Source organism: Mchenga conophoros, linkage group LG18 (assembly GCF_057382185.1).
Source record: "Mchenga conophoros isolate Kocher_MC1m ecotype Shallow Benthic linkage group LG18, M_conophoros_male_GT1.1, whole genome shotgun sequence".
Lineage (NCBI taxonomy): Eukaryota > Metazoa > Chordata > Actinopteri > Cichliformes > Cichlidae > Mchenga > Mchenga conophoros.
In genome coordinates this window covers 8298434-8325884 of record NC_140543.1, presented here as the reverse complement: position 1 = coordinate 8325884, position 27451 = coordinate 8298434, and the positions used below count along the sequence as shown (strand labels likewise).

The following is a 27451-nucleotide window of genomic DNA, read 5'->3' as shown; positions in this document are numbered from 1 at the left end:
ACACCATCATCAATAAACAATAATTATATGTACGTCTACCAGAATGTTGCCATCATCATGTCTCTCCTCCTCCATATTTTTCTCTTCAGAACTCTGTAGATCGGTTTTCTGCCAAGGTCTAATCTGACTTTCTTGTTTTTGACTGGTTTGCACCTTATTGTAAAGTAAGTAAAGCTCTTTTCGCAGACTTAATGCCAGATTTACTAACGCACCAAGTCTGCGAAAAGAGGGTTTTGGCTTAGAAAAAAAAAAGTACTGTTGATTGAATGTCAACGCGCAAAGTATAAGCAGGAGAACATTAAGCACACAAATTTGTGACAGGCATTTGAGCCTACTGCTAATTGCATCTAAATGAGTATCTGTTTGTAAAATTAATACATTTAATTTCAGGAGGTTTATCTGTGATGGTGGGTGCCTGAGGAATTCATGACGCTGTGATGACGATCACACTGACATAAAGAAGGTTGGCGCTTGTAGTAAAATAAATACTGATACAATATTTAATTTTTATGGTCTCAAATTTTTTTGTAGTTTCAGTAGTTCCTTTTTTAAGATTTAGTTAAATCTAAATAAATAAAATACAATACATTTCTATACAAGTATTCCATATTGTATCAGTAAAGTTAATTAAAACTCCCTCCACTCATGGGTGTGCTTAATCTTACCCCCCACATACCCAAGGCGGGTATACTCCAAACGGGTCACCACTCCATCACTGGGGTAACAGAAAGAGGCACCCAACCACACACTCTCACTGATTAAACTTAAAAAAAACCTCTAAATCACAGGTGTCGAACTCCAGGACTTGAGGGCCGGTGTCTTGTATGTTTTAGATGTGTCCTTGGTTTACCAGACGAAGCTGAAAAATTACCCTACCGGTAGGATGGTTTACCAGACGAAGCTGGAAAATTATCCTACCGGTAGGATGAAAAATTACCCTACCGGTAGGATGGTTTACCAGACGAAGCTGGAAAATTATCCTACGGTTAGGATGGTTTACCAGACGAAACTGAAAAATTACCCTACCGGTAGGCTGGTTTACCAGACAAAGCTGGAAAATTATCCTACGGTTAGGATGGTTTACCAGACGAAGCTGGAAAATTATCCTACGGTTAGGATGGTTTACCAGACGAAACTGAAAAATTACCCTACCGGTAGGATGGTTTACCAGACGAAACTGAAAAATTACCCTACCGGTAGGATGGTTTACCAGACGAAACTGAAAAATTTCCCTACCGGTAGGATGGTTTACCAGACAAAGCTGGAAAATTACCGGTAGGATGGTTTACCAGACGAAGCTGAAAAATTATCCTACCGGTAGGCTGAAAAATTATCCTACCGGTAGGATGGTTTACCAGACGAAGCTGAAAGATTATCCTACCTGTAGGATGGTATACCAGACATCGCTGCCGCTAGGATAATTTTTCAGTGATATCTGACAAACCGTTCTGTTAAACGGTTGTGTTGTTTATGCACATTTCTGCTGTCACACAATAATTCCAGCATAAATTTAAATAGGGTAAATGTTTGCCACTTATCTTGACCCATCAGAGTATGCCTCTAGCTCCTCTTCATAAAGGTAGAATGGTTTGCCACTGTCTGTAGAAGCAGTCTGCATGCCAAGGTGCTTAAAGTTATACCGCTGTCACCATGGAAGTGACTGGAACACCTGACCATATAAACTTTGACAATGAACTCACTCCATTGGACTTACAGCATATATTTACTGAATATATTTACAGATACATATACAGTGGTCCCTCGGTATAATGCAGTTCACCTTTCGCAGCCTCACTGTTTCACAGATTTTTTTTTTTTTTTTTTTTTTAATGCAATTTTGAGTGCATTGTGTTCTGCGTCCTGATTAGCTATAGACCACAGGTGTCTAACTCCAGGCCACAGCTGAATGGTGGTATACGCAGCTTTAAGCTGAATGAGCAGCACGCCTGAAAGTTAGTCATTAACAGATGGATGTAACAGCCAAACTATTGTTGGACAACGCTGAGTGTCTCCATATTTAACTGTATCCTTTATTTTTCTAGTTTATTTTTCTAGCTTGTCACTTTGAAAATGTAGAAGCTTTTTGAGGCATTTGATAGATTTAAAGTTACCGTTGCTTCCTGTTGGATATTTCCCTAAATAAGTTCATCTGCCTGTGACTCAGCATCTCATTAGGTTTGTTTTTTCAAATGATGCAACAGCTGCCTTGAAGGAAAGAAACAATTAGGAAAAAGGGGGGGGTGGGAATTATTTGCTGGAGGATTTCTCAAGCGGTTACTGAAGCGTGGTAAAGTCCTGCTGATGTGCAGCTTTTAAAAAAGTTGGGCAGGATATTCGTGGCTGTGCAAATGATCAAAATCTTTGTACTTTCCAATCCATCTGTCAGACTTTCTTGCGACCTTGAATAGAAAGGAAAAACATCTCTTGCGTTTTAGTGCAGCAGTGGAAATGTAAAATATATCATCAGGTTTTCCTTTATGGGTTTTTTTGTGTTGCATTGCTGGAAGTGAGCAAGAGGCTAATGAATACTGCTTCCTAATCCTGTTGCACAGAAAATTGGCTGCAGTTCAGCCGGGAGAGCAGCAGTGGCGACTCTCAAGCTGTTTCTCAATGAACAGGAATGGAACTAATCAGCTAAAATAATTATTTAAATAATTATTTATACAGCCTAAGCAGAGAAGTCCACACTTCCCTCTCCCTGGACACCACTCGACATGTTTTCCTGAGGCTTTCCCAAACCAGCCAAGAGATGTCATCTCTCCAGTGTGTCCTACTACCCCTGAAACGCCTAAAACCAAGGAGACCACTCCATGAATTGCCAGATTATCGTCCTGGAGGCCTTTGTGTGTCCTAGTTATCCCAGGAGCTATGTTGTCAGGGATCATTTTTGGGGTCTCCCAAGAGCGAACCAAAAGACTTCTATGAAGAAAATTAAAACATGGACCAAGTTAGCTCCCCCAGACTGGGGCTACCCAGGCCCCACTTCTGAGACCTGGAAGGTACATCCATCTTTTATAGAGTCTGTGACAGGAAATTGCTGCTTGCTTCATGCCTGAAATCAAAATGTGTGTGGCATACTCACAAAAAAGTATTTTACTACAACTGAAACCTATAAACAACTAATAATTCAACTAAATATATTGTTAAAGCTCCTCTTTTTAAAAAATAAATAAATAAAATAACAATAAATAAAATGAGTTTAAGATTTACGAATTGCATTTGCACGCTGTCCTTTTTTGGAATCGGGGTTGTATTAAATAATCTGTCCTGTTCACAACTGCCTTTATTGTTATTTACAGTGAGCAACAAAAGTGTTTACAAGTAGTCATAATACAGCTCAGAGGTCCAGAGAGAAGAAGCAGCAGTCCAACACTCATACCTTAAAGAAAATGTCCTCCTCCAGATGGCGAATATGGTTGTTTAAAAACAATATACTATGCCACAGATGTCATTACAGCCACTTTAAAGCAGACGGCCATGCACAGCTGCTGCATCAGCTCTGTAATTATGTATAATCACACTCAAGAACATCCTGTCTGCTGTTAGCATTCCTATATCAAATCCAGACACTGTCACTGAGTAATGGTGTCACTCTCTGTGTCTGTGTGGGTGTCTCATGCAGGGAGAAGACAGAAAGGCAAAAGTATGTGAAAAGCTGTTGAGAAAGTCGTGATGAAACTTTTGGTTTAAATCTATTGGAAAACACACAAAACCTTCAGGACACAATGTGTTTACAGAGTTGGTGATTGTTAGCCATTTATCGATCGATGCCTCGTTTGTTCACAGGAGAAACCGCACCAGTGCACCCAGCAGGAAAATGGCTCCGGGAGTACATATTACACGGGAGAGAAGCAGGAAATCCACTCGGGAGTCAAACAGACTGAAGGTACGTTTATTCATTTTAGAGATTTTGCTTTGTTAACTCTTTTAAAACACATCTGTCGCTCAAAATGATTTAGTGAGAACTGGCGTCCTCATCATTCTCTGCGCTCCCAGATTCTCGCCCTTTTGACCGTAAAACCATTGTGTCCATTTAGACTGCAAATAACCTAAATGGTTCAGACTTTTAGAATTCTATGAAATACAATTTCTTCCAACTTAAGCATCTTTATTTGTTCTGAATAAAACTCAGGGTGGGGAGCTGTTGCTTTCCTTGCTGCCATATTTGTTTGGGTCAGTAAGTCTCGTTTAAGAGATGAATAAATGTGCTTCATGAATACTTGCGAGTATTTACTTTGATCAGCAGCAGAGTTGCTCAATAAAAAGGGAAGCTTTCTTTATTGCAGTGGACACGGTTCCCTGTTTGTGCCCCACATCCCAAATGAAAAGGATATTTGCACTAAGAATGTTTGAATTTCTGTTTAAATCAACTTTTGTCCCTAAAAAGTAAAAATCTTTTTGAGGAAAAATCTTATGCAGGATTCTTCAGACTTAAACAAGCAAAACATGAAGACATTTAATATTAGAAAAAGACAGCACGTGATAAGCAATTTTGCTATACTTGTTATAAATAAATAATACTGGTTAAACATAGTGCAAATAATCTTACTGCTCAGGTCGATTTGAGTGTTTTTAATGGGGCAGAAATATGAACCTTTCTGTGAGCTGGGATAGGCTAGAGCATCGTCATGACCACGAATTCAAGAAGTGGTTTTAAAATGAATGAATAACTGTAATATAAGTGGACCTGGAAATGAGTTTCAGCTGCACGCAGCCAGCCAACACATCACCTGAATGTTCCTCATGTTCATGTATGTTTTATTAAAGCAGTCAAAGGGCACATAAAGTCATGTTTCTGACTATACTCAGGTCAACGATCAGTGTTACATGCTGAACCAGCTGCTGATACTGAAAAACAAACAAAAACAAAAAGAACAGAAGAAGTCATTTTAAGTGAGAAAACGTTTTATTGACAGACGCTACAGGACAAAACGCGAACAGAACTGTTTGATAATCTGAGAACTGTCGACACTCGTGAGACACTGGCTCGCTCATCATGCTGCTGTCAACTTTTTTTTAAATGCATCCTTTATTTTTACCCTTCTAGGAAACTTTTCTCTTAATTTCCTTAGACTTTACAGCTGATATTTCGCTAAGAAGCCAAGTGCACAATTTGGCATTCCTTTATTCTTTCCTTGCTGTGAGGGGCAGCCAATCAGAAGAATGTAAGAGGAACTAAAACGACCCGGTTGAGACAGAGGATGACTCGACATACATTAACAATGTATCAAGTCCAGAGCACACACTGTAGAGCCACTTTTTAATCTTTTAACTCATAGATTTGCACTAAACTCAGATGGATGTTGTTGTCAGTTCTTAAGTCATTTTACTATACTGGACCTTAGTTTAAGATTTGTTTATCTCATAGGGAATAAAGAACTTTTTTTTTTTTTTAAGTGCCTGTTATTTTTCTTTAAAACAGCAACAATGTTTAGGAAATTATGAGAAAATTTTCCAAGGAATAATCCATAAATCACAACAGGATTTTGGAAAATTGACGTCACTTTGTTTAAATTCAGGACAAATTAGATTTGAACTCTGGTTTCTTGATCGTCACGATGTGGCGTTTGCAAACTGCCCCGCGTATTGACTTGATGGATTTCTGTTTCAGAGGGAAAAAAGCTGTTTGTGTAAGAAAGAAAGACGGCGTCACCAGCGGCGAGTAAACACAGACACCGAGGGTGGAAAACCTAATTTCTCCTCATAGTTCTCCGAATCGATGTCGGCATCGGCTCCAAGCTGCGTCTCTCACAAGTTCAGACACCAAAGTTTCAGAGCGCTTTAGGTAAAGCGACAGAGGAAGTTAACAGCATGTAGGCAGACTTCAGACTAATCATTCAGTTTAACAGCATTAGATTAGTTATTTCTAATTATGAGAAACTGTTAGCTGGGTTAATGAGCCGTTTGGCTCAAATTTTTTACAAAAACACATCACAGCACTACTTTTTTAAAGGTATATCAAATCACCACTTATGTGCTTACAGATTCAAATTTGACAGATTTTTTTTTTAAGGGGATAAAATATAATATTACATCGCCATGAGATTATAATGTGAAATACTGCATAAGGAATCTTAGTGAGATTCAAGTTTTACCTTATAAAATGCATTTCATGTAAACTTTCCCTGAGCTTTTAATCTGCTTGCATATTTCAACAATGAGGATTTCTATTCAAAAGTTCTGAAGTGGAAAAAAGTGACCCTGCGAGGTCCGAGTGACAACTCCAACCCTAAATATAACCAATCAGAATATGTATAATTTGTTCTTATTTCAACTATATTTAGACTGAATTTAGTTTTAATAAAATAAATTGCAATCAAAAACAAAATAACTGAATCACAACCAAAACATTTCTTCCAAAAATGTGAAGTTTTTAGGGTTTGATTACAGCGATCGACTGTGAAACAGACGTGAGAAGCACTTATATCAACAGTGTTCATGTCACGAGGGATGGATGCAGAGGTGAAATGATTCCTGCTGAGCTTCGACAGCACAAACCTTACAAACAGCATCACATCTGGGTTTAATCGCCTAAGAAACAAACGCTGCTTTGTTGACGTGATGCCATTTGCTTTATAATTTCATGCCCAAGTTAGATCAGTTTCCCAGTTTGACTTTCACCGTGAAAAACAGCACGTGTAACAGTGTGGGAAGGAAAACAAAGAAAATTACTGCCGCTGCAGAATTAAAGCTATTAACGACCGGCGTTCTCGAAACGTGCTCGTCGTTAGGAACGGCAAATTTAAGCAGTTAAAGTTGTACAAAGCAGCGGGATTTAATCATTTGCATAGCTGATGGCTGACAAAGTTTGCATCATATGCACATCAGAACAAAACTACATATTCTACCTCAAACAAACACAAATGCTGGTTTATCAATCAGTTCACATGAAAAGAAAAGAACCGACAAAAAAGAAAATCGAGCCACCTTAGCTTATTAGCTTATTTCTAACTCAAACTCAAAGATGTGGAGGTTTGTGAGCCCCTCTGACTGTAAGAAGACACACAACTGTGAAAGTTCCCCCTTTATAAGTTTTTATCAGTTCTGAGGAGATGCAGATTGCAGACGGAGCTGCTCTGCAGCCAAAATGTGTCTCGCGCTGCAGTAGAAACGTATTAATCATCTTTCACAGCCTCCAAACATCCTCAGATCCCATCTTCTCTCAGTTTTAAACTAACTGCAAGCTGACTAACTCGAGGGCCATGATTAAAGAGATAAACTGTGATTTAAAAAAAAAATTCACAGCAATCCTGTTAATAATCTAATTCTTTGATTTAAATAGAAATTTGTTTCACTTGCGTGAATTCTTTCAAACAATAGGCAGCTCATTTAAATCATTTCTTTAATGAGACTTTAATGGGAAAAGCTTCCAGTTAAAAAGGCTGCGCTGAATGAAATGCATAATAAAGTCATTGACTAATTACTATGCTTTTTTTTTTTTTCCCATGGCAGAGCAGGTCTGCCTCCAACAAAGCTTTAAAGTCGAATCTGCTAAATAAAGGGGGGTTTAGGGTGTGTATTGTGCTAAATTCACAGTTTAGGAACAAAGGGTAGTGCGAAGTTACTCCCAGCACCTCTCAGAAATCTGTTTCTCGTGGAAAAATGAACCTCAGACAGAATAATCGGGAGAAAAGACGCTGACATTTTTAGGCTTTCAGGTCCAAGTTGCAGTCATCCTCCCGAGTACGCCCTGGGAAGAAAAGGGAAAGTCATAATTAATCCTCAGTAAACAGACAATGATGCCGCGTCTGCTGTAGAGAGAAACCAGACTTGTGCGTTAAGTTTTAGCTACAATCACGAAACAATTTTCTGATTGTTTGACGTTTTCTGAAAAAGCAGCGCTGAGGCTGCAGTGGAGTTCTGAAATGAAAAAATAAAAGCACATGCTTTTTTTAATCACAGGTGAGATGACCCATGAACACGGCCTCTGAAGAGCCTGTGAAGGCACGAGCAACGCTTCATTTCACATAGAAAATCCTGAACGGTGACTCGGAGACGGCCGTATAGGAGTTAAGCTTTATTTAGTTTCAATAAAGTTTAAGTGGAAAGCTCGAGCAGCTACTCACCCAAATTTAAATCAGTTTGTCTTCTTCTTGGAAGATTTTTTCTTTTTCTGGAATAAGAAAAAATAATAATATTGCTTAACTGCTTCTCCATGCAAATTATTTGGAGAGGAAACTTTGAGTTTACTTTAAAATGCCTCGCAGCCAGATGAGTGCCAACACTTCTTCACAGATCTATAAAAAAAAACTTAAGCAAAGACCGAAGATTTCTTTTTCTTGTCTCTTCAAACTGTCAGTCAGTCTCATTAACGAGGGGAAACGTAAACGGCGGCGTACTATAACTCTGAATATTTTAAAAGGAAGGATGAGAGTTTCTTACCCCAGAAGCAGCTGGAGGAGTGTGTGTGTCTGCAGCAGGCTCGACCTCTAGTTTCTCCTGTAGTCTGCTCTTCTCTGTGAATATCAGCACATTATGAAGTAATTTAAAGGAACTGCTGCACTTTGTGGTAGTGTGGTGTGTGTGGAACCCCTGCACGGTCATTTTTTTCACCTCTCTGGATGATTGCAAGCATCATCTTGCAATAGTTTCCCCCTATCCACAGGCAGAGGGCCACGGTCATTGTTTACAGGTGGAAATATATGCTTTTAGCTCTCCACATGGGCCTTTTGTCTGCAACAAAAACCTCCTTGAATGCAACTGGTCACTAGAACTCTGATTACAAAGAGAAACCAGAACTAAAAATCTTGTCTCTTCCCCTTCTGTATATGAATACACCAGTTTCTCTTCAGAGGTCATAAATATGATTCAATATCATGTAACAGACTACAGTGAGAGGCAGTGTACTCTCAGCTGTGCCTGCAACAGCACAAATGTGCAGCTCTGAGCCGAGAGAGAAAACTACAGCAGCTACGTCTTTGTTTTAGACGGTGTATGAACCGAGGGGCGACATTAATGCACGATTTGTTACTAATAAGGATTATTTTGAACCTTGAATCTACTCATGTAGAATCCAGCAACAAATGTGAGGTGATGGCCCCACAGTGGAAGATTACAGAGGGTAGCAGGTTGTCCTTCTCAGACATTAATGCATCAAAAACTAAAGACATGGTGATATCGCTCCATCTCTCCTGTGGTGAGGTTGTTGAGTTCGTGTAGCCTTGCACTGTGACTGTTAACAAGCTGACCTTTGAACTTCAGGTGGATGCACTGTAGAGCTTTTCTCTGTCGGTAAGCTCACCAGCCAGTTTACTTTGATAGGAAGCTTTGTGGATTTTATGTAGACAGCGTCTTTATGATAATGCTTTATTACAGTTTTATGGAGTCTGTCCTGACATGTCCTTTTCTCAGCCTGTGCAGGTCACTGAACCTCAAAAACCAAAAGCAGGCTGTGAGATATAGTTAAAGTCTAAAGAACTGCACACTGTTGTGACGTAGTGTCCTGAAAAACTATGCACATTCTTACTGTTTGCATAGGAATTACAAGGCTAAATAGCAGCTAGGTGTTGCTAATAAAACTGACTTAACTGATCAAAAGCAGTCGGTCTGGAGCATTCGGGAGTATCAACGCAATGCCACAATGTTCCCATGAGTGAACATATCCCAGCAAGTTACTTATAAGTTCCATCGGTGCAATGCTCAGAGAAACCGCAAGAGCTACAGCTCAGACTCTACAGGCCTCAGTTAGCATGTTAAAATTGATGACAGAAAGCCTCTTCACTCTAAAGAGAACATGGCAGCACGGCTTAGGTCTGCAGCGCTGCATCTGCATAAATCGCATGACTCCTGGAATAATGTCCTTTGGATAGAAAAGACCGACATATAGACATCTGGCCATCATGTGTAACACCACGTAACACACAAACGCCTCATACCAGCTGTCAGTTACGGTGATGATTTATGCTTGTTTTGCATTCACAGGATCTGAGCTCCTTGCACCTTCATTTGACTGAGTATACCAAAGTGTATACCAACAATGTGAGAGACTGATAAAGTCAACAGAAGACAATTACTTCAAGTTATTGCTGCTAAAGGTGGATCTACAAGCATCGTGTTTATCCCAGCAGTGCTGTAACTATGGTTCAGTTCATGGTTTCTTCTTCCTCCAGTATGACGACGAACAATAATACTCTGATGTATAACCTGTTACCGCAGCAGTCTTTAAACATTATAGCTTTCACCACACTGGTTGCAGATCAATGGTACCGCAGGACGATATTGCAGATGTTTGTGTCAAGACTTCATGAACTGTCACACCCTTAATATAGCGCAACATGAATGCTAACTTAGTAAGAAGAAAGTCTTACTTGTTTTCTTAGCAGGTACATCTTGGCTCACATTTTCGGCAGCTTCCTCGCATTTAACCGCCTTCTTCTTCCTTTTCTTCTTCCCTCCGTTTGAAAGCGCCGACGTATCGGCATCATCAAGAATCGCAGCACTCTGGTCATCTGCCACACCGCTCTGATCCTCAGCCTGCAGCTCCCTCTTCTTCTCCTTCTTTGCCTTGGGAGGTTGGTTTTCCTTTGACGAATTTTCTTCTAGGTCAGCATGTTTTTGCATCTTTTTCTTCTTCTTTGGCGTTTCGTCCTCCCGAATGGGCTCAACTTTGGGTCTTTTGCTTGACTTTGGGTGAAACACTTCCTCTGTTTCTTCTTGTAGGTGTTTCTGTCTGAAAAATGGAAGTAATCCTTTAACTTTTACTGTGATTTTGTAAGAACCTTCTGCACATACTCTTTGTAAAAAGTACTACTGGTAGCACGAACCTCTACAGCATCAAAATTCTGCAAGGTGACATTGAAACAATGATAGCAGCGCCAAGTTCTACAATCGTTTGGCTTCGCTTTTGTTTCACTTGTAGTTTTATGAAGAAATATGCCAAAGATAAGCAGAAACTACTCACTTCTTCCTTCTCACATGGTTCTGATCTGCAGATAACTTGTTGCTCTTCATCAACCTCATCGCCATCTTCTCCTTCTTATGAAGTTTTAATCTCCTCTTCAGGCTGAGCTTCTTCCTGAGACGCTTTTTCTTTTTGGCCGAGGAGTCCAAAGAAGACTTTCCCTCTGCAGGAGCAGGCCAAAAAGAAAATAAAATGCACAATTAAAGTTATCTAAAAATCACACTAGATTTATCACCACTAATGATTAAGAGTAAAGGCCACATGAAATACAAGTTAAGCCTTTCCAGGGAACTTTCTGGAAAGGCTTTTCCTCTCTCTCTCTCTACCTGTGGCTTCCATTTTCTCCTCTGTGCCATTACTGCCCCCTGCTGGTTGTTCTTCAGATTGCACCGCCTCGTTCTCCTGACCTCCTTCCTTTCTCTTCTTTTTCTTCTTCTTCTTTTTCTCCTCCATTGTCTCTGCCAGACTCACAGGATTCTCAGCCTTCTCCTCTACTGCTCTTCCTGCCTCACGCTCCTCCTCTTCCACATCTTTAGCCTTCTTCTTCTTCTTCTTTTTAATTTTGTTTTCAGTGACAGTGTGAGTTTCTTCTTCCTTCTCTTCTTCTTCGTCTCTTTCCCTTTTCCTCTTCTTAGCCTTCTTTTTCTTGTCTGGTGGAGCTAACTGAGACGCCTCAACCTCATCCTCCTGATCTCCGCCATCCTCTGTCACCTCCTCTTCTTGTCTCTGTTTTTTGTCTCTCTTTTCCTTTTTGGCAGATTTCCTAGGAAGAGGAGTGTCACTGAGTGGATCTGGGGTAGATGCATCAATGCTGCTGGGTGCGTCCGTGATCGATGCGTCTGCTGTTGACGTCTCAAAATCCTGTTTGCTCTTCCTTTTCTTTTTCCTGGGAATGCTGCGGTCTTTACAGGACTCGGCAGTCTCCTCAGGGGACAGCTGGCTGGTCTCTCGCTCAGCTGCTTCGTCGTCTTTGACTGTGATGTTGATGATGATGGAGGCCTCTGGGTCCGATCGCTCTTCTGAAACCAACGTGACTTTGATACCAGTTGGACTGGCTGAGAGGTCACTCTGGATCCCGGTGTCCACGGGGATTTTCAACATCTCCGTGTCTCCCTCCAGCTCCGAGGAAAGATCTGCGACCTCTGACGTCTGAGTGCAGAGATACATACAGGAATTAAAACATGCTGCATATACACAAAGTCATTACAGATAGTGCAAATGTACTCATTATTATTCCCCATCTGCTTCTGGCAAAGACCTATCTTCACCATAAATAGTTAAGTAGTTGTATCACCTCAGATTTCTTTGTCTCCTCCACGTCATCCTCCTCCTCTTTTGGATTTTTAGATTCACCATCAGGGTCTGAAAAACATTATAAAATGCCTACATTAGATTACATTTGTAGTCTTTTATACCTGATCAGAGCTTTAAGATTTAAGTACATGACGTGAGACTCAATAAAATCATCTTTTTAAAATCAGTCGACAGTCTATTACAGTGGCAACTCTGGGAAAAACAGCAAGAGACATGAGTCATAAGGCAGTTTTTTTGTTTGGTCATAAACGAAAAGAAAAATAAGATAACGAGACATTTTAAATTGCCCTGATGGGATCTCAGGCTGGGTTCTGTCTGATGTATTGAGGATTAAAGTGGAGAGCAGAGCACACACTACGACATGTTTGTGATATATCTAACACTTTTATTTGACGAGCATCTCCAGGTGTATTTTTTTTCTTGATAGCAGCATCAGAACCCTCTCCCCCCACAGGAATCCAACTCTGAAGCCTTTCTGCAGCAGATGTTTGGACTTGTCATAGCAGGAAGTTCAGGTCGATAATAATATTATTAACAAAAGGCTCCTTTCCAGGAATTTGTGCAGTTCAGTTAGTAAAATCCAGAACTGCCTCCGTGTTTGACAGGTCAGAATGCGAAAAACCTTCGTTTCTATTCAAACGTCATCTATCATTTTCAAATTTTTGGGTGAAAGATGCGATTGTTTTCCAGATGATTGCAACTCTCAGAGTAGTCATAACTCCGGCTTACTTAACAAGCTGTGACAAGCTTTACAAACTCCTCTGAGAAGTTACACAAGTGAGTGGCGTCGAAAAACAACTGCTGTTTCTCCGGCTTTGGCAGAAATCTGTCAAACTCTTTTACAAGTTTTGGCACTGAATGCAGCTGCCTCGGGGTAAAAATATTCAAACTTTGTCTAAAACTTCTGTGCTTATACAGCCGGAGATGACGTGCTGTCAATAAAAGGAAAAATGAAAAGACAGAATGCCTTTTTTCTCCCTTGTAAATAAATGGAAAAAAGTAAATCCAGAGTACAGCGACGAAGCTGTGCTTTGTTGGAAACCGCTCCAACAACAACTCCCTTTTTGGAACTGCTTTTTAATATCAGTGAATAACTTTTAGGTCAGTTCGTCCAAATCAGCAGCCATTAAATGAAAAGAGAGTCGAGCCTCACAGCTGTACGCCTCCACCACAACAAGTCGAGATAAAGCCAACATCCATCTCCCCTTCTGTTCCCGAGGTGTGTCGTCACATCACCACAAGAAACGTGTTGAGAGGCAGCTGGATTCTCACTAGATTTGCAAGCTCACAACAACCTTGTGGTTACAGTTGATTTAATCAAATGAGTGTCCTGCGAGGAAATGGCGAACACCAAGGTCACAGCTACAGATGGGCTTCAGGTGTGACAATATTTAGTTTTTTCCCAGGTTAATTAAACTTTTGGGGAAAAAAGAAAACTGCTCAGCAAAGCAACAGGTTGAAATGTGTCTTTCTTCTTGAAGCTACGAAATATGAGTTTTTAGACCGTTTAGTCTTCTTCAGTTGAGAACAGCTGGTCTTTTCGTTTGCCTTGACTTGAGCTCTTCATGCATCACAGTTTTCAGATCCTTCAGCGGTGTAGCTGAATGAAAAACTGAAGACCTTGTGCCCATATGTTAGGAAGTGCATCCTACTTAACCTCAACTCTTTGTCATTGCGGCACAACAGCTTACGAAACGAGCATCGAGCTGCCTGAGCTCACGCTCCAAGTGAGAAGTAATGTTATACTTTTTTTCTCTATTGTTGACTTATGACGAAAAAGATGTCCAAGTAATCATAAATACATATTCAATTCAACTTTATTTATACAGCACCAAATCACAACAACAGCCGCCTCAAGGCCCTTTATATTGTAAGGTAGACCCTACAATAACACATACAGAGAAAACCCAACAATCATATGACCCCCTATGAGCAAGCACTTTGGCGACAGTGGGAAGGAAAAACTCCCTTTTAACAGGAAGAAACCTCCAGCAGAACCAGGCTCAGGGAGGGGCGGAGCATACAACATTAATATTCACATATAAAGATAAGAAGCTATAAAGATGAACCAATTTTAGAGATTACATGAATGTGTGTAATATTCTTATAATCAATCATTTAATTATGTCGGTCATGAGCACGTGCATCTTCTTTTTGTCTTATGTAATCGTATATACGGAAAGATGAATGTGTGGGTCCTCATAACTACGAATTTAGTGATAAGTTTAAATCAATCAATCAATCAGGAGAAACATTCTGATTACAGATGCAACCCTACGACAAATCTCACTTTCTTTCTTAAATCAACCTTGCAGTGATTTTCATGCCTGAGCAGAAATGTGAAATTTTGAAACTCTTGTAACTGTGGAAACAAACCTGGACGGCAGATGTTATCAGACTGATTTTCATAATACTTAAAAGAAACCTGCTGCAGAGGCAGCCGCACTGAAGCCTCGGTTTCTTAACAACAGCTTGTGACTCTTGTCAGAGCAGTGAGAAAGAGACGGAAAAGATGCCATGCATTTAGGGGGAAAAGAACAAACCGGTAATTAAAAATCTATTGGCTGTTAATACCTGCAGAGGGCGGGGCTTGACCGTCTCCGAGCTGGTCACTGGTTTCCAGAGCTGTCAGGTCAGAGGTGGTGGGTTCAACCAGGATGGGCATCTGCAAGAGGTCAACAGAGGTCTTTCACCACCAGACATGACGAGTCAAGTTTTTACTGATTTAGTTCTTAGTTTAACTGAATTATTTAAATACTTTGTAATTGTAGTGGAAATATCAAAATATGCAGGCACTTCAGGGATGCATAATAAAAGCAATCACAGGTTCTGTACTCGTATCAATTAATATATGAATATGAAGCAGTACTGCACCTCTCCTGCTGTGGCTTCTTCACCTTCTGGAGACTCGGCTTCGCTGACTTCCTGAGTGGGAACATCTGTCTGCTGTGACGCCGAAGCTTCTTCTATGTCTTCTGAGGTGTTTGTGGTTGCTTCCTGGAGAAAAACAGAGCAGAAAGATCAATTTAATCCTACAAGAAAACAAAGGCGAATTAATACAGCTCATTTTTGTCAATAAAAGCTAAAATTGCACTCGAAGCCACAGTTAAGTCTTGGAAACATGGCTGCATCACTAAAGAGAAGTCAGATGGATAATGGTTTAAACACTTCCAGCCTGGAGGCGCTGGTGCCAGCGCCGGCCAGTATCTGCTTTACAACTCAGCCGGCACCATTTTCTGAAGGTTGCCAAGCATGGCGCATTCGCTGAAGAGGACAGCTGGGACTGCTGGGACAAAACTGAATGCAGTTTCTTTTGTGTGTTGCTTTTCTCGTGCACCAAATTAGATACCAGTGCAGGTGATAATCTTTAGTTTTAGGTCTATGTTGATGTGTGCATGCGGGCAATAATAACAACAAGAGGACTGATATTTGTTTCCCAAGTTGCATTTCTGCCGATTTATTGTTTTTCCAGATGCTCTGGATTTTGTGGAAGATGACAATTAAATTTAGATATTTTTTTTTAACTAAAAAAATAGTCTAAGACTTGATATAAACTAAGCATCTATGGATATGAGCATAAGAGGAACAAGGATAATGATCTTTGATGCATAGCACACCAGCATGCTGCACTAGTCTGTAAACAGAGCCAGATGTTTACAACAGTTTGGGCGACAATTAATTAATATTTGGCTGATCAGGGTTTTTGTTTACAGCTTTTTGATTGCTCATGTCCGATTTATTATTACTGGCGCTTCCATCTTTCCACATGTGAGCAATAAATCTTGCAAATACAACGCTATTTAACTGATCAAATAACATGAATTATTCATTGCTGGCACGTGTCAAAACAGGACTGTTTTGACACTTTGAGAGATGAATGTTGCAGAATTATTATTATTATGGTAAAAAGGTGGCACCACAAATTATCATCTTTATGCCAAAAAAAAAAAAAAAAAATCATACATTTAATTTCTGTATGTTTTTTATTTGATCTTTTTCTTGTTGACAACTGGCACCAAATTGCTTGTTTAAACAATGCAAATGCCAATTAAATCTGACGTTTCTGTTTCTGTTGGAGCTTCAGATGATTTAAACATGAATACAGAGTTTTAAAGTGCACCGACTTGTTGCACTAATTAAGAGCAACATCTAATACGGTGACATTTAATCGCAATCTTTTACGTTCCAGTAAAGTCTTAAAAGAAAATTCACAATTCAGCAAAGAAAGGCTGTCTGCAGTGTTGACTACTAGAAGCGTAACAACACAAACAGTCCACTGCAAAATAAGTTTCAGCTGTGCAGAGGTGAGCTGAGGAGAAGGAGGCTCTGCTGAGCCAGGAATCAACAGCTACTCCCATTTTTTTATGAGTGTGGTTTAAGGTGATTAACATTTCTGCTCATTGCAGAGCGGATCCAGTGCGCCAGGAGGAAAATTAAACAGCACACTAGGCCTTTAAAGACATCAAGGTAGAACGAGTGATGCATATGTGCTCAAGTGTCAGTCGCATGAAAAAGTTTTGCGAGATATGATGAGATGAAAAGAAAAATAAACATCTGACACAAAAGTTTAAAATGAAATTGATGAGCTAACCTGCTTCAGATCATCACTGCCCTCTTGATGCTCCACTTTAAGGTCACCGCCTGAGACTGAGGCCTCGGCTGGATCGGGGGCCTGCGATTGGTCCTCAGCCTGATCAGGTAACACCAGGTTGTTGTTACCCTGGCTGGGTGCAGTTATTTCCTCAGCGTCTGAAGAGGCAGAGCTCAGGCTTTCTGCCTCATTGGACGCCTCAGCATACACTTTAGTTGGAGCTGACTGGAAAATATGTACAGGCAGTTAGAAGAACTTGCATCCTGCGGTTTACTCAGAATATCTGCTAGTTTCAGGAAGACAAATCCAAGACACTCGAGGATCTTTTTACTGCTCTGTATACCCCATTTATTGGAGACTATATTTCACTGCAAATGAGGTGCTATACTGAGAACAGTGTACAGGCTTTTTACGTTTGGGGGAAACAATGCAACAGAGCAATTTCAAATACTCGCACACAGACTAAACTTGTTGTGTCAAATATATTTGGACTATATAGATAGAGACACCCTGTGTTTACGTCCCCTAGCATGCACAACAACAAACCCAGACATGCCTGAGAGCGATAGCTGCATGTGCCAGCCTCCAATGATATTTAGTACATAAAAAGGGAGCTACTTCAACAACCCCCAACAAACCACACTCCTCTGCAAAAAACACCATCAAGTCCAAGCAGGCCAAGAAGGCACGTGAGGAGGAGATGCTAGCATCTCTTTATATGCAATCCAAAAGTAAAAATATGACTCCACTGAGTGTCGCTGGAGCACTTGCTAGCTCCGCTCCACATCACAGGAAGTCCATTTTAATCCACAGAGAGCAGATTTAATTCAACCAGCTGGCGAAAACTACAACTAAAAGAAACTAGAAATTCTGCTGAGTAGAAACATCTTTGCCGTTAAGAATGTGATGTTGTTGTTGTTGTACAGCAAAAAGAAAGCCGCAGTGCTTTTACCATTAGACACAAAGCAATCAGGGTTTCCAGCAGCTGTCGACAGAAACCACAACGAATAGTTCGCACAGAAACGAGCACGCACACAATTTGTCTCTGAAGATTACCGTTGTCACACGCACACAATTCTGTGTCCACACGGCATTATCTGCTGCATCACTGGGCCAACACAAAAGAACAGACAAGACACACACACACACACACACACACACACACACACACAGCAGTAATAACAAGAGAGGAAACTAATACAGGACAGATGAGACGAGTGGAAATGTGTCCGTGTGTTTCACAAGCGTATAACAACACTGCAGCTACTGTCCATCTATCAGCACATTATTACAGTGGCTGGACAACAGCTATGTGTGTTCATGATGGCACTGCTTTCCTCCTCCTGTAACAACGCTCAGCACTCGATACTTACTCGAATGCTTTTTACTTTTTGCTTTTAACTTTAATGAAAACCTTTAAAACATAAACCCCAAGTAAAAATATTCCTACATTAACCCTTTAAGACCTACCATAGAACCAAGTGCGCCAGAGCTTATATTATATTTTTACATGCTGTGGAGCCATTTTTGGGAGCATTTCAAGTTGCTATACATCAATACAACCATTATAGCCCAAATTTTAATAATATGTCTGCATTAAGTGCATAGTAATTACATAAATTGCAAAAAAGTGCAATAAACTACAAAAAAATTGAAAATCGTTTTTGTTTTTTTAACATATATTTCTAGTTAGAGAAATTTAAGAGGCTTATCCCTCAGAACTGTAAATACAAAAAAGTTGCACAAAATAGTTTCCCACCACAGGAAATTTATTTTGAGTGTCTTCATAGTTTTATTTTTGAAATACACCAATTTTTATATACTGCAATAAAAACGAAAATAAATCTTATAATGCAAATTTGCAAAAAAAAACTGCATATGCATCAAAATAAACTATTTCCAGCAGTGCAATATGAGTCCTAAGCATCCCAGAAACGACACAGAAAGTCATAAAGTCAAAGATAACTTTTAAAAACACCGGTATAGGCTCATAAGGCCCTGATGGTAAAAAACTACATTTTCGCAAATGACGTCACTTCCGGTTTCGGGCAGGTCATGGCGGACATGCGATAGTTCGTGCTGATGGACGAAGGAAGTGTTACAAACAGCTGATCGGATCGGCAAAGCGTGTTTCTGGAATATTATGTTTTTGTTACTGCAAGCGCTTTTTATGCAATTTTTGCAAAGCTATATGTGGAAGGAAACTGTGACCGAGGACAAGCTGATGGCATAAGATGTAAGTACAACTCCTCCGGTTTCATATGCAAAAAAAATTATTGCGCTAGTTTACGTGGTTGCAGAGCTACCGGGATTTAAAAATAGTTATGCAAAATGGAGCGTGCCCGCTCAGACCGGCTTTAAAGGGTTAATGATCATTAACACGTCGCACCTTTATCTTTCCCTGCTCGTAGTTATTTCAAGAGTTGCTTTATGAGATAAGACTTAAATAACTCGTGTTCACTTCATGCTTAATCGTACAAATTTAGAGATTCATCTTTAATTAGATAAGGTCTGCTGGAGATTCCTCGCCTACTTTAGTTTTAAGATGCTAATATTTGAAAATATGATTGTTATCTTCAGGGCATAGCTTATTTCAGATTATAAATGTACTGTTTACCCTCCGTAGAGCAGAATGGCACAGGAGGCGAGGAAGAGAGAGAGCCAGGAAACGTGCAGCTTTTATTGCTGATCCCTTTCGCTTTTCCAAACAATTGCTGGGGGTTAAGCGAAGCGGGCAGTTGGAGTGCTCAGCAGAGGAGGTGAATAACTTCCTTCATGAGACCATGAGTGACCCTTTGAGGGAACAAGACTTGGGACCAAACAAAGCTCTCATCAACCCTGCCCCACCATCAGTAGAGTTCAAGTTGACGGAGCAAAGTTTGAAGGAGGTGTGTGAGGTCATCAAAGCAGCCCGCTCAGCATCCTCCCCAGGTCCCAGTGGCGTACCCTACCTTGTCTATAAGCGCTGCCCAGAGCTGCTCCGCCACCTGTGGAAGATCTTAAAGGTGATATGGCGGAGAGGGAGAGTTGCTGATCAGTGGAGGTGCGCAGAGGGAGTCTGGATTCCCAAAGAGGAGGATTCGAAAAACATAAACCAGTTTCGGAGCATCTCGCTATTGAGCGTGGAGGGGAAGGTGTTTTTTAGCGTTGTCTCCCGGAGATTGACCGAGTTTCTCCTTAGAAACAATTACATTGATCCATCAGTTCAGAAGGGGGGGATCCCAGGAGTTCCTGGTTGCCTAGAGCACACCTTATAAGAGAAGCCCATGAGAACAGAGGCGACCTAGCTGTATTGTGGCTGGACCTGACTAATGCGTATGGGTCGATCCCACACAAACTGGTTGAGCATGCTTTACACCTCCACCATGTTCCCAGTAAGATCAAGGACCTAATCCTGGACTATTATGCCAATTTCAGGCTTAGGGTCACTGCTAGGGCAGTTACTTCAGACTGGCACCGACTCCGGAAAGGTATAATAACAGGCTGTACCATCTCAGTTACGCTCTTTGCCCTGGCAATGAACATGGTGGTAAAGGCTGCGGAGGTGGAGTGCAGAGGGCCGTTAACAAAGTCAGGTGTTCGTCAGCCCCCTATCAGAGCCTATATGGATGACCTCACCATTACAACATCATCAGTTCCCGGGTGTAGGTGGATCTTGCAAGGTCTTGAGAGACTCATCTCATGGGCAAGGATGAGTTTTAAACCTTCCAAGTCAAGATCGATGGTACTGAAGAAGGGCAAGGTGACGGACAAGTTCCGGTTCTCAATTTCAGGAACCATTATTCCATCCATAACGGAACAACCAGTTAAGAGCTTGGGGAAACTCTTTGACTCCAGCCTGAAAGACTCTACTGCTATTCAGAAGGCAAATGAGGAGCTGGGAGCGTGGCTTATTAAGGTGGATAAGTCCGGCTTGCCTGGAAGATTTAAAGCCTGGATCTACCAGCATTCCATCCTGCCCCGAATCCTGTGGCCCTTGCTTGTCTATACAGTAAACAACTAAAGTTCCCTCAGAACATTGTAAAAACATCACTCCGGCCAGACTTGATAATTATTTCTGAGGCCTCAAAACAGCTGATCATGCTGGAACTCACAGTGCCCTGGGAAGAGTGGATCGAGGAGGCCAATGAAAGGAAACGAGGAAAGTACCAGGAACTAGTGCAAGAGTGCAGGGGAAGGGGCTGGAAGACTTTCTATGAGCCCATAGAAGTGGGTTGTAGGGGCTTTGCAGGACGATCACTCTGCAAAGTCCTAGGCCGGCTGGGCGTGGCTGGGGCAACCAAGAAGAGGGCCATCCAGGCTGTGAGTGAAGCGGCAGAGAAAGCCACAAGGTGGCTGTGGATTAAGAGGGCTGATCCGTGGGTAGCTACTGGTACGCAAGTCGGGGCCTGATCACCCCCGGCTGGGTCGCCTGGGCGAGGGTGTATGATGTTGTGAGACCCGAAACACCTGATGACCCTAGGATACATCACTGAAGATGCATACCAGTGCATCCAGGAGATGTGTCTTTATAGATAATAGTGTACTGTTTGGGTGTCAGAATGTCAATATTATTACCTGTAAAAGCTAATCTGCAGAAGCAGAACACATGGCGCCGCCTTTGTGTCTGTTTACGCAACTCTTTGGTGACAGAGAGAAGGATTATTAGCATGCAGACGCGCTGCAAAACTTTGCATAGGACCAACCACAACCACGCCTTCCTGCAGCTGCTGTTGTTGAGAAACCTCTTTTGAATTTAAGAAAACACATTTTTAAAGCTTAAGTCATGCCAGGAAATAAACTGTTAGCATCTTAGCTGGGAAAAATGATTCTCCTTCTTATCTTGTTATTTCTCCTGTGATTTTAATACCATTTGAAGGCTACAGGATATTTTCTGGTTTTCTCGGCGCACGTGTTCATCAACACATCCTAAATACCAAACATTTACGCTCAACATTCAGTTTGTCCTTATTGACTCTCCCATATGAAGCACACATTAGCACTGACACAACAGGGCTACGCTAACTGAAAGTATTCTGTCTCCTCACTTTGAGAAAAAGGGGGCAAAGCTAGCACAGAAAAACTCAAACCCATTTTTCATGATATGTGAGATGTTCACCTCTTGCTCTGTTTTTGTTTCTTCCTCCTTTATCTTTTCTTCTTCCACTTCACTGTCAGAGGAGCCGGCGCTCTCGCTGTCAGAGTTTGTTGCTTGGGATTTATTATCAGCAGCCAGCAGCTGCTCACAGACACTCTCAGAGATGCTCTCTGCCTTCAGTGGCTCAACAACATCAGGCCCAGGCTCTGAAAGAGAAAATCAAATATATTTTAGACTGGCTTCATAGTCACCGGTGCCAAGATTTGTAAAAGAAATAAACACAGAGTGAAAAAAAAAAGGATAACTTATAAAATGCAAAGTTCAACTCAGTTTTCTTTATGTAGCGCCAATTTCACAACAACAGTTGCCCCAAAGAGCTTTACATTGTAAGGTAAGGACCCTACAATATTAGAGATAACAGCCCAACAATCAGATGATCCTGTATGAACAAGTTACGAGACGTAACCCAGCAGCATTACTGAGGCACGTGTCAGAGTCAACCGATCTAGTAGTTACATTCCCTAAAAAGTCCAGGTGATGTGGAGAAGTAACAAAAAGTGTCCAGTTTGAACAAAGAAGGCAAGAATCTAACAATAAACTTTATCAAAAAGGGAAGTTTGAAGACTGATCTTAAAAGTAGAGAAACGTCTCCTACACTGTGAGCTAGCTGCGCAGGAGAGGAGCTTCTGACCATTTACAGCAGTGAGGTTAGTCACAAACACTCGACACACATTACTCCAGTCCTGGCAGAATTACACTGGCTTCCCATTTGCTACAGAACCCAATTAAAATTTTCACTGATTACTTTTAAATCACAGACAATCAATTACTGTTACAACTTCTGCAGTGTGGGCTCAAAGCACAGGAGCCCATTGTGGAACAAACTTCAGCTTACTGCTAAATTAGCTTTAAATTAGCATTAGATAAATAAACAAAAACATATTTTTACAGAGAGGCTTTTGTTTGTTTTACGTTTTCCTCATTTCTTGCATCTTCCAAAGATAAACTAATGAATCAGCTGTATGACTGACAGGTTGCTAAAATAATTAATTGCCAAGTTGTTGCTCTATGTATCTATAAAACATCAGAAAAAATAAAAATGGAAATCATCATTCTCCAGAAATCGAGATCCACAAGATTTAAACAAGCATTAATTAGAAAATGTTTGACATTTAATTAATTAAATTCATTTCAGCTACAGATGTGCACATATTAGTGGCTTTATTTTGTCCTAACTACTGCAATCAAAGATAAAATTTACCGAGTGGAGGGTTGGAATCCACATCATCTCCTCCTGTGACACTGGAGAGCCTGGTGTCTGCAGCCTCTGCTTTGATGCTTTTCTTTGAGTAACTGGACTCTTGTGTCTCCTGTTTGGCATGCTGGGCTAGGGAGTACAGTCTGTAACACACACACACACACAAATGAATTACATTTCTTTTACTGGCTATGCTTATACATTAGGTAAAGCACCAACTGATGAGCTGAAAAACGCAGTCAATGCAAATCTCAATTCCTCCAGCGACCACTTGAGGCTGACTCTAAAAGTGAGTCTCAGACTCACAGATTCCCGAGTTAAATTGTCCAACTTCAGGCATGAATTTAACACGTTTACATGCTAGTATGAGAAGTATTTTTGGCCTCATGTATGTTTTCTCCCTTCATCACAATTGTACACAGGGCTAATCTTTATTATAAATCATTTAAATGGAATTTGCTGATGCTTAAAGTTATGGCTGTGGCCTCTTTAATTAGCAGATTTACAAACACAGATTGCTTAAGTTGATAGCAGCGTGCCAAGTTTCAGCCCAGAAAGTCTGAAATGAACTCTGGACCATTTTAGTGTTTAGAGCATTTTGGAACAGTTACATGGCTAATAATTTAACTTTTTTCTCCAGTTTCCAAACTGTTATAACATAACATACATCTGTATATCTCTAGTAAAGTAGTAAAACTAGTAAAGCGCTATACAAATACAGGCCATTTACATCCGGTTTCACCAACACCAAAATGGCGAGCCTTAGTGTTCCAACACGCACTAATACGTGATGCTGCAGTGGCAACATCCATCTTTTTATAAGCAATCGGGCTCAAAACATCTCAAACTGGTTTCTTGAACACGAGTTCAGTGTACTCAGATGGCCTCCACAGGCACCAGATCTGAATCTAAGAGAGCGCCTTTGGGATGCGGCGGGAGACTCAAGCCACGGATAAATCTGCAGGAACTGTGTGATGCTATCCTATCAACATGGAAAATCTCCGAGGAATGTTTCCAGCACATTTTTCAATCTATGTCACAAAGAATTAAGGCAGCTCTCAAAGCAGAAAAGGAGTCTAACCCAGTACTGGGAAGGTGTGCCTAAATGGTCGTGAACGTAAACAAGCATTCGACTTGATTTAGCTATGCTTGGAAGCAAATAGCTAGCACAGCTATAGACTACACTGTTCTGTTTACATGTCTTTACTCTTTATCAGTGCAGTGAAGTAATTCAATTCTGTGTTTTTCTCCCACCTTAACCCCCAACTAGCTGCCCGTCCCTGAGCCTGGTTCTGCCGGAGCTTTCTTCCTGTTCAAAGGGAGTTTTTCCTTCCCACGGTTGCCAAGTGCTCGCTTACAAAGTGTCAGCTAACTTTGGAGAGGTTAAGTGTATTCTTACCTACATTATAAAGCACATTGAAGCAACAGGTGTTGTAAATTGACGCTATATAAATAATATTTAATTGAATTCACCAGCTTTTGAAAAGAAAAACATTTCTGTGAATCTCAGAAGCCTAAGAACTACAGGTTTTTGATCATTTGCATTGTGGCATTAATTAGAATAGGGCTAAGTACCATTATGAGTACTTATCCCTAATGAGCAGCTGTTTGAAAACAGTGTTTTTCTGATAATCAGAGGTGCCTTATATTCGGCACATAATTATGTATTTTCATTGACTTCTGCAGATTTCTGTTATTTTAGTGTTAGATTCACTTCAGCAAATGAGCTGATGTCATTGATTTAGCCATTTATCTGATGCCCATTTAATCCTCATTAGGGAGGCAGGGATTTGAAGGTGATCCCAGAATGCACTGGGCACAAGGCCAGGAAATCACTCACACAAACCGTACCAGTCGCATCCTGCTCACACAGACAGCGTGGAGTCTACAAATCACCTAAGCTGAATCGCATTACCTGCTGAGCTGTGACTCCAAAAAAGCAGGAAGTCATAAAATGTGGAGCTAAAGAAAAACAGAGGATGATGAGAAAAAGCCACTATTTATGCACTTCATTGGGCTTAATCTCATTTTAGACCATTAAATGATTGTTTTAAGGTTCTTTGGGAGCCAGAGAGCCCCATCCTGTTTTCAGCTGCTGACATTTTTAATCTACACATGCTCACCTGTACAGTTTGCTGTACACAGTCAGTTTTCACAAAATTTGCAGCACATATAACAATTACAGCACAAAGAATGTTAAATTTTACAATTTTCTTATAATTACTTTCTTTTTGGTAACTTGTGGCATTATATATTTATGTATACAAGTGTGTAACTGGGTGTGACTTACTTCATCCAGCCTGTGTAGATATCATGTAGGGTGGAGGAGCTCTCCACTGGTGTCTCCACCTACAACACAACACACAACAGCCTGAGAAATACTGTGCATCTAAAACTTGCTCAGTACTGACTCTTCAAGAGTGTTTTCAAAATACAATTTCTCCTTTTCACTGATTCCCTGAATGTTCTGTCTCTGCTTCAGCTAAACTTCCTGTGCGTCCCATAACTACATAGACAAAAGAAGAAAGGAAAAAAACACAGATAGCAAAGGGAAATAACAAATTTCCTGTGCTGCAGGAATGCTGCCACAAGCTTCCAGATGTGAATTCATGTAAAATATGCCAAAGAAGAGAGTATGATGAATACACAATGTTCACATAGAGGAGTGAAGGACACTCGTAAGTAAATTCTAATAAGACTGCTGCTGTAACTTCATTCAGACTTTAAGGTGTTGTTTTATGTCCTTTCCAGCTCTCGTTTTATGTTTGAACTCTACGACAGTATAATATTCCTTATTTTTATGTTTTGATGGAGCCCACAGCTCATCCCGTGTCTGAAAAACCCTTCCCCCCTCTTTTTAATGGTTAGGAACCAGCCTATCCAGGGTTTACCCTGCCTCTGGCATTGTAACAGCTGGGACAGGCTCCAGCTACCGCGACACAATGCTGGATAAGTGGTTAGTAAAATGAAAGAAAAGATAAATGATATCTTATAATGAACTTCAGCAGACCGCTCAGTTAATTCACTCTCCCTTTAAGCCAACTTTCTTCAGATTGGCCATCCCTGTAAACAGAAGGTCTGAACTGCAGGTGGGCGGGGTTTATGTACTTGCATTCAGACCTGTGAAGCCAAAATAGAAAAGAACTGTTGCAAACAGAGAACCCTTGTGATTCTCTGTACCTGTACCGACTCTGATCTCACTTTTTACATTTTCTTTTATCATGTTAAATATGAGCACCCGCCACTGTAAGTATGAGCAACTTTTGACAATGACATTTTTATCTCATAAGCTCTGCAGGAAAAGCTTACATCACACCTAAGCGCATGTTTCCTAACAGACAGACTTAGGAAGAATAAGACAATATTATTTTTTAGATTTCCCCTGTTAAAAAAGAAAATACCAGAAAGGCTTATTTTACAGTGTTTGGTTGCATCATAAGATGTCATCGGCACAGCTACTGGATAATCAAGAGCTGCAGTGATTATGTGCAACAGTCCAAATACCCCAAATTCTAAAAACGAGTGAATTACAGCGAAATATAGAGAAAAGCATCCAGGTCTCGTATTTGAAAAATATGTAAGTAGAAGTTCATCTCAGCTGGCTATTTAATTTTAAAAAAAGCTGCCGATTATTTTTAAATTGATGAAATAATCAATTAATCAACTTATCACAGCAGCTCCAGGAGCTTTAGATAAAAAAAGGTCAACTGTTATCACTAAACACTATGAAAAGGTGATGAGGTTTTGAATGGGGTGACAGCGTGCAGCAATAGGCCGCAGGAGCAGAGCTGCTTTGTGCAGCTCCTGTAACATAATGTTCTTTTCCTCCAGAAGGCCTGAACAAGGAGCCACACGCTTTGTCGCGCACACACACAGACTGAAGTGCATCTTACCGACAGCCACACTGAAGCAAACACACATCACATTTATATTTAAGTTGTTATATAACAAGCAAGATGCGCATGTCAGCTGATGAAATCACATTAAAAAAAATAGTCTTTTTACTCACATTTAACTAACGTGTGCGAGCTAGAACCCAGTCTACCGACTGCACGCTAAATATTAGACTGTAAATTTAAGCCAAACTTCTTACCTGGGTAACGTGCTTCTCCAGCACCTGGGCAGCTTTCTGGTAGCCGTTCACCTTCAGGTGCTGGTAGATTAGAAACAGCAGCACGTCGTCCTCCTCTGAGGCCATGCTGTCCGACGGGACCGACTGGCAAACCGGGAAAAAGTGCAAATAATATTGACGGGTTATTTACACTTCAGTACATGCTCGCTATTCGGCGTGCGCACATGTGCGCTGACGAC

General features: G+C 40.8%; 1 protein-coding gene and 1 long non-coding RNA gene across 2 annotated transcripts; one reads left to right on the top strand and one right to left on the bottom strand.

Annotated features, from left to right (window-relative positions):
- Window positions 1–386: 386 nt before the first annotated feature.
- On the top strand, window positions 387–8017 carry LOC146553144 (uncharacterized). The gene is made up of 3 exons (XR_014889511.1): window positions 387–463; window positions 3787–3886; window positions 7903–8017. It is a non-coding gene; the product is annotated as an uncharacterized LOC146553144 (long non-coding RNA).
- LOC146553143 (uncharacterized) lies at window positions 4888–27451 on the bottom strand. The gene is made up of 14 exons (XM_085254590.1): window positions 27234–27451; window positions 25431–25489; window positions 23144–23283; window positions 21904–22088; window positions 16806–17030; window positions 15089–15211; window positions 14789–14879; window positions 12195–12262; window positions 11227–12049; window positions 10901–11063; window positions 10308–10669; window positions 8383–8456; window positions 8067–8113; window positions 4888–7690 (listed from the first exon to the last, which is right to left on the bottom strand). The coding sequence occupies exons 1-13, from the start codon at window positions 27336–27338 to the stop codon at window positions 8078–8080; spliced, it is 2454 nt and encodes an 817-aa protein (XP_085110716.1). The 5' UTR covers window positions 27339–27451; the 3' UTR covers window positions 4888–7690; window positions 8067–8077.